At 52.8% G+C, this 10,434-nt stretch overlaps 1 protein-coding gene across 1 annotated transcript in view; it reads left to right on the top strand.

Annotated features, from left to right (window-relative positions):
* VPS53 (VPS53 subunit of GARP complex) overlaps positions 1-4,076 on the top strand; it is a 142,610-nt gene extending 138,534 nt beyond the window's left edge. The window contains exon 20 of the mRNA XM_040641111.1: positions 3,650-4,076. Within this exon, the coding sequence (XP_040497045.1) occupies positions 3,650-3,703 (54 nt within the window). The 3' untranslated portion in view covers positions 3,704-4,076. The remainder of the gene's footprint in view (positions 1-3,649) is intronic.
* The last annotated feature ends 6,358 nt before the right edge of the window (positions 4,077-10,434 follow it).

Consider the following 10,434-nt stretch of genomic DNA (forward strand, 5'->3'; position numbering starts at 1 on the left):
AGGCCCCCCCCCCCCCCCCGGTGCCGCGTGCCTGGCCCGGCTCTGAAAGGCGGCGAGTGTGGAGACGGCGACGGCCGCGCTCTTCCCGGGCCGTCCGCATCTGGGCGGCCCGGTCCCGGCGGCTGTGCTGCGCCCGAATACGGTGCTAGCTCACGGCATCAACACCCCGTTGCGGGGCCGTGATGCGCTGCATTTGACGGGTGCGGGGCCCGGGCGGCCGACGCGGTGTGGCCGCAGCTGGTGGTGCGAGGGCTTGGCTCGTCCGCGGAGGCTCTGCGGGCTACACCTGTGGTTTTCAAACGTACGAGACACGATTTTACACGGGACTCTCTCGACGAAACAGCAGCATTTTATTAATGTATTTTCTGTGTTCAATTCGAAGCAAATCAGTGAGAACATTGGAACTATTTCATTAACTAGAAAGCATTTTATTTGTTAAATGGTACTTTTTTATTTATTTTTAAAGATTTTATTTATTTGTCCGCGCGAGCACACAAGCAGGGGGAGGGGCAGAGGGAGAAGCAGACTCCCCGCTGCACAGGGAGCCCCATGCGAGACTCGATGCCAGGACCCCGAGATCATGACCTGAGCTGAAGGCAGACGCTTAACCGACTGAGCCACGCAGGCGCCCGGACAGAAAGCATTTTACACCTAAGGTTGTGAACAACAGTTTGTGTACTTCAATCCCAGCGCCCGGTGTGTTTCTATGTTTGGCTTTGGTTGCACAGAACACAGAAATCTTGACTTCATCCCGCTTAGAATTTGCGACTAACGTCAGTTTTGTTTTGACAGCCTTCCTTCCAATCCCAGATGTTCTTCCGTTACACAGACGTGACAGGGACTGTTGACCCCGAGGTCTGTGTGCACGGGAGCAGCCCCGACAGCCCCCGCGCACACACGGAGGGTCTGCACAGCACACATTTGCGCCTGGAACACATCTGAGGATGCGTGCTGCGTTACTGCCGTTTTGAGTGTTCAGTCATTAGAACTGGTTTTAAATAGGGACTCGAACCTTCCTGGAGTTCCTTTGCCCCCAGAACACATCAGAAGAACTGCAGATTTCCCCAGAAGTCAGTCCGGAAGCTGCTCGCCTCGTCAGTAGCTGCTGCACGCGGCTTCTCTGACCTTGGGGTGGAGTGGGGGAGGGGCGGGGAGCGGTGTTACCCTTGTACAGGAAACAGCACCACTTCGGTTGAAGTTCACTCCCTGTTCAACAGCACGGCCCGGCTGTCACCCAAATCCTGTGTGAGTAACCTGAGAGGCCCCCTCCTGGGCTTAGCCCTGCCACCTTTAGCAAGGCCTTCGGAAGGCAGGGAACCCCTGGCGCGAGGCAGCCGTGTTCTAAGAACAAAACAGCGCCACTGGAATGGGCAGGGGAGGCTCGGGCACCATCTGAAGGGAAGCCCATCCTTCTTCCAAACCCCCATGAGCCTCACGTGTGACGCCTGAGGTCCACGTCGGTGTAATCCGTGCTTCCCCAAGGTCCCCGGACTCGAAACACAGGAAGGAGAGTATGCGTGCTCCCGTTCCCTCCCACTGGGACAACTCAACTGAAGAGGGTGCTAGGGCCAGACGCGGTGGGTGTGGGGACCGCGGCTGCTTCAGGGTGCCCCCCCACACCGCCCCAAGCTGGGGGATCCGTGTGAGCCTTTGCTGTGTGTCAGCTATTCCCAGGTCTGTAGTTGGGAAGCTCTGAACTGGAGCCTCAGCGTTAGGTAGTATGTTAGTTTAGTTGTTTTTAGAGCGTTGGTCAAATTCCTTCATTTTGCAAATGGGAAACGGAGGCCCTGAGAGCTTCAATCACTTGCTTATCCCCATTATGTTCCCGCCACCCTCCCAGCCCCCATGCTACTTCTGTTGTTTTAGTTACCATTCCAAACGAGAGGTACAGCCACTGCCTCCGTCCCCTGCATGCATTTCCTCGTATTCAGCATCCAGTCAGCTACTTTCCAGAAGGTTCTCTTGAAGGTCACTGGTGATCTTCTTGCTAAACCTTCATGCTCTGTGCACTGTCCATTTATTTGATGAGTCCTTCCCTCTCCCTGGGAAGTCTCCCTAAACTCCTTTGATGCCTTGCTTTCCGGCTGCCATACTTCTTGGTCTCCTTCCCTGACTTCTTGTCCTGACCCTTGACTGTCGTCAAGCCCGGAGGTTTTCACTCCACACTCCTTCAGAGAACGTATGTATCACAGGTGTAAATACCCGCTGTGCCTTCTGAAGTTTCTCAGATTTTTAGTTTGTGTCCTTCCCCCTCGGCTGACTCCAGCCTACCTGCGTGTCCCATCCTTAGCTCATGGGTAACACCTCCAGGTAACCTCGCCCCCTTCCTGGAATTCCCTGTTTCTCTATGGCCCCACCTTCCTTCCCTGGGTCCTCCATCTCAAAGCCTTAGTCAGTCACCCTTGACAACTCTCCTTGTCAACCTCTATGGTTAGCTGATCATAAAACATTTTCTTGGACACCTGGGTGGCTCAATTGGTTAAGCGTCCGCCTTCAGCTCAGGTCATGATCCCAGGGTTCTGGGATCGAGCCCCACATTGGGCTCCCTGCTGAGCCTGTTTCTCCCTCTCCTTCTGCCTGCTCCCCCTGCTTGTACTCTCTCTCTGTCAAATAAATAAATAAAACTTAAAAAAATTTTTTTCTTAATTATTAAGAGAAAATCTAACTTGCCCCAACAAATAGAGACGGTCAGCCCCAGTAAGGCCTGGGAGGTGGGGATTCCCAGCATGTGAGAGCCCCTCTCCACGGGCTCCTTGCCGGGCCCAGTGAGTTCCTCTTGCTCTGAGGGTCTCTCAGATGGAACTGGTATAAAGCTCACTGCAGTGGGCCTCCTCTCTCTTGTAACTGGCAACACTGAGGGGTCTGAGTGTTTCCTGTGCTGATGTTTCAATTGTCTTTACCTTATAAAATATTGCAACAGTAATACGCATTCTTTTTTTTTTTTTTTAATATTTTGTTTACTTAGAGCGGGGGAGGGGCAGAGAGAGAGGGAGAGAGAGTCCCAAGTGGACTCTGCACCAAGTGTGGAGCCTGACATGGGACTAGATCATGACCTCAGCCGAAACCGGGAGTTGGACGCCCCACCAACTGAGCCACTCAGGTGCCCCGTAATACTCATTTTTGAAGTATAATGTCAGGGGCGCCTGGCTGGCTCAGTTGGTAGAACAGGTGACTCTCGATCTCTGGGTTGTGAGTTTGAGCCCCACGTTGGGTGTAGAGATGATTTAAAAATAAAATATATAGTTTTTAAGTATAATATCAGTATTCTTGTTAATAAGTTAAAACAACATGGCAAGATACCCAAAGTCCTGTTCCCCTTCTAGATTTGTGTCCGTACTGTGGGGGGAGGGGCTTTCGCAAAGGAAAAAAGGCAATAGTAAGCATATTATTCGCATATTTGCAGCCTAACGACAGAGCTCGGACATCTCGTTCTTCAGTATCTAGAGATCGGTTCATTGTTTCAATGGCCGCAGGTGGTTTTATGGTCCAGCTCAGATACATCATTGTTTCCTTAGCCAGTCCCCTATCCACATACAAATAGGTGGTTTATTTATGTGTCTATGTGTTTATTTTTGGCTGTTAGAACACCTCATCAGTGAAACTCCGTGTGTGTAAATATCTTTGCTTACTTGTTCTCACCTTTTTGCAGGATGCTCTTCTGGCGCTGTTCTGTTCCTGTTTAGAGGACACGGAATGTTGCTAGCCCCTGCCGAACTGCCGTCCGCAGAGATGGTTTTACTGTGCCTCTTGTCGACTGCATGCGTGCCCCCCTCTCCACATTGCGAGCCCTAGATGTTTTCCCCTGCTTCTTGAGCTACAGGATATGGTTGCAGCTCTGCTTGTAGCAACCCAGCGAGCAGAAGTTCCCCTTCGGGTTTCGTTGCATAAAACCAAATGTGACCCAACCGGGCCTGTACCTTGCAGCAAGAAAGCTTCCTTATTAAGCAAAAGCCCTGCGGCTTCCCTTGTGGTCAGGGTTCCTGGAGGACGTGCTTTGTTGGTTCCGTCATGAAGGCAATGGTTACCCTTTGTATATGAGAGAGGTAACAGTTTGATATTAAATTGGGCCTCTTTCCTATTCCTCTTTATCTCTTCCCTCTCCCCAGCATTCCAGGAGCAGGCGGGGCATCCTCCATGCCTTGGCCTCAGGTGGGAATGTATAAAGATGTAATAGCTTAAATTCTTAGCTTTGGAATTATATAGACTTTTGTGATTCTGTAGCAGAGAGGAAAGTCTTGAGAGGTCTTGAAAGCCATGGCTGTCCGTGCAAGAGTGTTGGGATAGCATTGTGTCTTATTCTAAAAGTGTACCTTTAAATTTTTTTAAGTAATCTCTACACCCAACGTGTGGCTTGAACTCACAACCCCGAGATGCTCTCCTGACTGAACCAGCCAGGTGCCCCTACCTTTACATTTTAAGAGCCAAAATTCTGGAGGACTTTGCATACAAGCCACACCATCATCCCAGGGACACTGCATTTTGACATAAATATTTTTTTTCCATTTTAAAAGAAAGAGGGTTTTGACTGTCATGTAGGAAAAGAAAAACTAGAGGGACTATGACTTGGCTTAGAGGCTGAAGGCCACTGAGAAGAAATCCAGAACCCCACCACCCTGGGCTAAGCTCTCTGGGGTATAAGAGGTACCCCCCTAAGTTTGAGGGAAATCCTAACCTAGAAGCCATTGCCTGCCTCCAGTGATCAACCTAGGAGACAGCAGGCCCCATAGGGAAGCCTAGAGGAGGCAGAAACAAGGCGCCCGAGGGAGAAGAGACAGTGTCTGAGGGTGTTGTCCGGACAGACAGACCTACGGGAGGGTGCACCCCACAGGGTCCCTCACACCCCATCATGGGCAGGTGATGGCTCCCAAGCAACCTGAGTTCCCAGAAGTAATGAAAGGGCCAGCTCATTGGAAGACCCTTCCGCTGGGACAACTGTGATTCAGAAAGGGAGGCCACTGGGTATGAAAAGCAGACGGTAGCCTTCCCTGGCCAAGCAAAACAAGCTTTACCTCAGTGGAGGCCAGAGGGGTAGGAAGATGACCATCGACCAGGCCCTCACCCCAGCCACCCCACCCCTGCTGCCGTGATCCCCAGATGCCACGCAGGCAAAAGAGAAGGGCAAGACTGGTAATTACCCAAAGCCTCTAGTCATTTCCAGAAGAGAGGAAACTAAATTGAGTTACAAGATAGTTTTCCATAGAGAGAAAATGGGGGCACATGAGCTCAATTGAGTCAAGTTAAAAAAAATTCAAAGAACATTAACCTCTTGTCTGCCAGGGTACAGAGTCACGAAACAATCCCCAGCACAAGTGAAGAGGAGAACTAGGAGCTTGTCACCATGTACTTGACATGGCATTTCCAGCCAAGAGCATGGCTGAACTAAGCCAGCCACCCTAACTCTTGCTTCCCTTGGTCACCAGGGCAACGCCTTTGCAAGATGCGTGGCCAGCAGTGGAACTAACTGACTCCAGAGGGATTGAACTTGGAGCCTTGGCCATGTCTGCAGTGCCCTCTACCCAGTGAAGCTAAGCCAGAGGAGAAAGAGGTGACCACCAAAGCTCTGCCACGAGGTCTCAAGATCTAGTCCGAGACTGTTAGGCAAACCCAAGGAGACACGATTGGATTCCAACAATGCCCTTTATCCCTACAGTTGAGGCAGTCTGAGGCCTTCCTGGTGGGGCCACAAAAAGCTCCCAAGGTTGACATTTGGTAAAGAGGATGCTTGACGGTCCACTACTCAGTGATAAGCAAAGACCATCAGAGCTCCCAGCCTTTCCCTGTTGCTCCTCCGCCTTCTCCCCCTCCCTTCTTTGCCTGCCTAGGTCTTACTTGGTGCTTTAAGATCAGCACGCTCGCTACTTCCTCCGGAAGTCTTTCCCCAAGCCTCACCTCCCTCCTTCCCCGGGCTGGGTGGAGCTGTCTTTGTGCTCCCACACTCTCTGCATCTCATACAGTAGGCACTTGGTAGGTGCTGGTCGAATGAATGAGTCTTGCGGGAGAGCAGACGCTCAAATCCAAAACAGATTTTGGTAAGAGCTATCAGCCTTGGGGATAGGGGTAAAACGCTTCTGGTGGAACGAGGCCATAGATAGTATTTCAACTAGGAGCACAGGGCCCAGATTTTTTAATGTTCGTGTGTGTGATGAAAGGCCCGGGCCTAGCTTCTGTTAACTGCTCTTTGGATTACAAGAGTGTAGAAGGACAGGCAGGCATCGTGTCCTGTGCAGAAGCCTGTCTTGGGGAGTGGAAGATGATGATGTCCGACAGTCTAGAGACTCCTGCTTCCAACACAGCCCGCTAACAGCAGAAGGCCCCTTCTCCGACCTGGCAGCTCTGGCCCCAAAAGCATGCTGGGCAGACAGCGTCGATGTAAGGAGGTTAGCTGGTGTCCCTGGGAGATCGAAGTATACCTTTCAGTCTTCAGAAACAGGGCCTTGAGGGGCACCTGGGAGGCTCAGTCGGTTAAGCGTCTGCCTTCATCTCAGGTCATGATCCCAGGGTCCCGGGATTGAGCCCCAGGTGGGGCTCCCTGCTCAGCGGGGAGCCTGCTTCTCTCTCTCCTCCTGCTCGTGCTCTCTCTCTCGCTCGCTTACTCTCTCAAATAAATAAATAAAATCTTTAAAACAACAACAATAAAACCACAAAAACGAGGTGTTGAGATGGGATTTGGGTGATGTTTGATGGCTGTCTGGTGGAACAGAGGTCCCAGCTGAGGCCAAAGTAGAGTATCCCCATCATCCCCTGGTCTAGACAGCCTCTTTCCATACAGGACCTGGGACCCTCTTAGAGAAATCCTCAGAGAAGTGGCAGAAGGCTAGGTCTGGCTCAGGGGAAAGGGATTGGGAATTCAAAGGGGTTTTTGGTTGTGTTTCTTTTACTATTTGCTTGTTGGCCTAGCCCTGCAGAGTTCAAATTCGAATCCTAGTGCGGGAAGCCAGCATAAAGGAAGCCACACTGCTCCAGGACCACCCTCCAAATTCACTTCCCCCCACTATCAGCGTCGGCCACTTGGCCCAGGGCTTTGGGTTGTGCCTGGCGAGGGGCAGAGGCACAATACCCACGGTGGCATGGCTGAGACCTCTCCCAGGTGCCTGGTGGAGCCAACGGTGGTCTCAGCAAGGGCAGCCTGCCAGGGGGCCGCGGTGGGACAATGCCACACGACTTCGCAGAACCAGAGGCAGGGGCAGTGGGGGCAGGAACAGGAAAATTGATTGCAGGCATCCCATGCATCTGACCAGCTTTATTAATGAGCACATGAGAGACGCCTTCGGAGATTTCCAGAAATCTTGTCAGTGGTTGGGGTCATCCTGCAAAAGTGCTGGGCAAGAGGCAGTAAAATTCTAGTGCCCCCTCCCCCCGCAGGAATACGGCGTGGGAAAACATGAGACACAGTTTTTCTCTGGTACCTCTCCTCTCACCCCATGTTCTTCCCCCACCCCTGGCTAATGTTCAGCAGAGACTCAAAACTGAAAAACATTTCTTCAAAGGCACGTAAATGTCTTCAAGCAAGTATGGCGAGTTCCCAGTTGTACATAGCTGCAAACCACAGCCGCCTCCAGCCTGCGTCTACTCTGCTTTGAGTTTGGGGGAGGAGAGGAATGCACTTCGGGGCTATGGCTCCTGGGAAGGGACACCGTGGCTCAGACCGGCCTTGTGGAGCCAACTGGCCGCCTCCACGGGCTCCCACTCACCATCTCTCCCCACATGGCCCAGCAGGCCCGAATCCCTGGGTGCTCCTGAAACACACTGGTGTCTCACAGCGGCCTTTGGAGTGTGACCATGCAGACCCACCATGTGTTCCCCAGGGACAGTGACAGCACACCCTGCTATCACGCCTATCAGCCAAGGAGCCAAGGGTCTTAACTTCAGTTGCTCAACTAAGGGCGCTTTTTCTGGGCTGCAAGTCCTTGTCCAGTGTGAGCACGCAGAGCAGAGCCAGGAGTGCAAGTGTATTGACGCAGCTCCAAGGAGGCCATGTGCCCCAGCTCTTTGCAAAATCCCATCTGGGTTTTATTTTGCAGAGGCCACGGCCCTTTTCTGTGTAACTAGGGAGCCAGCGAACAAATAGGAGCCCACGAGGATAGAGTCTGTATCTGGGGTCACGGGCTCTCCACACAGGGGACACCAGCTGACTCCACCCCGAGCTGCATTCCGTTTCTAGGTTAAGTGGCCCCAGCTGGGCTGGACCAGAGAGCTTTCCACCCGGCCTGGTGGTCTCCCAGTTGAAAGGTCAGAGAATGTGCCCTGGCTCATCTCGCCCCGAGATTGCTAAGCCAGAACGTCGGCGTCCCCTGGCTCTAGGTGGTGGACGCCATCTTTGTGAGCGCCAGGGGCCCCGGGCAGAGGCTGACCTCACGACGGCTGTGCGCACACTCCTGCGAGCGGTGTCCTTTCCAAGTAGCTCTTTTCAAGTCAGTGCCTTTTTTTTAATTGAATCTGGCAGGTCACTTTCGATGTTCTTTGAAAACTATCATCTTAATCCTAAAATACTTCCAGAACAAAGTTTAATTTTTTGGAAAGTTTGGCTCGGTATGGGGGCAGGTGAAGGAAAGGGAGGACCTGCTTCCACCGTAAGGCAAATCCAGTGTATCAGGAATTCCAGAACACCGGGACCCAAGAGACTGGGGCGACAAGGTGTCCCGGGGCTCGGGCCACAAGCCAGCGTGCTGGAGCCGGCAGTGTTTTTAATCCGCTGTCTGGCTGGGTTTACCGAAGACAAGCTGTTTCAAAACAACAGTAGTGCAGTGGCAGTTTGGGGGGCGCCTGCCCTGGCCCGTGTGACTCAAGCCCACTCAGGCATCAGCTTAATTTAGTGCAGAAAAAGGGAAAATGCAGGCTTGGCATCAACATTAGGCATCTTTTGTTCCTCAGACCCTGCTGAGAAAGGCCTCAGGCCAGAAGCCAAGTCCTGTAAGGACATCGGTCTCTATGATCCAGGCAGGGGGACGATGGCCCTGGCCCGCTCTGAAAGGCCAGCCTGGAGAAGAGGCCACTCTTCAGCGGGCTCTGGGGGCTTTTCTTGTGCTGTGGCGCTCCCCGCTGACTTCTAGGCATGCCCCAGCACGTGCCCCTTAAAAGGCCTGTCTTCAGAGCCCGACCAGGGGTGAGTGAAGGTGGGCCCCATCATCCTTCCCCAGCTCTGCTTAGAGATTATTTTAAACAAGCATCCTTGGGAAAGCAGTCTGGAATAAGACGAGGACAGCAGGGAGCGCCGGCAATGGGCTCTTCCAAAGGACGACACGACCGTAGAGCTGACAGTATGAACTCGTTGCTCGGGCCCAGCAGACACAGCTGACTTCCAGGCTGAGCCGCATGGCTCCCTTGTAGCGACAGAGGACGCCCCTCTGCCCTCACACTCACAAGGACACATGGGCAGGTCGAAGTTGGATAACTGCCGCTGTAAGAGCGTCTCTGCCCGTCTCCACCGGCAGCGCCAGGAGCTGGTGGAGATGCCAGAGCAGGCAGGACATTCCCCACCTTCTCCTTGGTCCCCATGTGGCTTCCAGTCGGCTCGGACTTCTCTTTGAGCTCTTCGCAGACAGTCTGACAGGAAGGTACAAACCTGGGGTCCCTCCTCCGTGTCTTTCAATTGGCTGGGAGTCAGTGGAAGATCCGAGTTTGGTGCGGCTTATGGAGAGGGAGCACCTGCTTCAGGGGAATCTGGATGGGACCATGGTCACCAACTCTGCTTCTCCATCAGGGTCCAGACCTGGGGCTGGATTCCCCTTCGAGCCCCTCCAGTTTCTTCTGTGTGTATCAATGCTGGGTTTCTCTGTGGGGAAGGAGGCCACGGTGGGCCAGTGGCTTATGCTTCAGGAACTCCTTGGCAGTTTTGTTGGCTGAGGCCCCAGGATGTCCTCTGGGTTCAGAAAGTCCTGCCTAATCTCTACTCGAAGGGTTCTTAGGATCTACCTGGCAATGCTGGGGGGTAAATTGCCTCCAGGGCGCCAAGTCCTCCCACTGCCAACAGACCACCCTTTCCACAACCCCAAGAGCGTGGCCATTCCTCCTGTGATGCCCCATGATGAAGGCAGCCTGGGATGTGCAGGTGGTGGGATCAGCATGGGCAGGAAGGAATAGCCACCTACTTGGCTCAACTTCTAAGGCCCACTGCAAACAGTACATCCTTGCACTAACCACTGATCCAAGACTGTGCCCTGTTGACTTTGTATCCATTCCCACAGGCCCTAAATGAATGAGCGACCTCCCAGTATACGGGCATGTGCCAGGTTTTATTTTCCAGTGAAGGGAAAGATCCAAGGCAAGCTGCCTCGTACCAGTTATGTGACTTGGACCAAGTCAAGTTCCTTTTCTGTTATTTCAAAATGATGAGTGAAGAAAGTAGGAGGGCTGAACTTTGCTGGGAGACCTCTAAAATTGACCCACTCTAAATTCTGACTTTAACAGGTCCCAAGCACCGGGACCTGTTTTTGC

Source organism: Ursus maritimus, unplaced genomic scaffold (genome assembly GCF_017311325.1).
Source record: "Ursus maritimus isolate PB19 unplaced genomic scaffold, ASM1731132v1 scaffold_24, whole genome shotgun sequence".
NCBI lineage: Eukaryota > Metazoa > Chordata > Mammalia > Carnivora > Ursidae > Ursus > Ursus maritimus.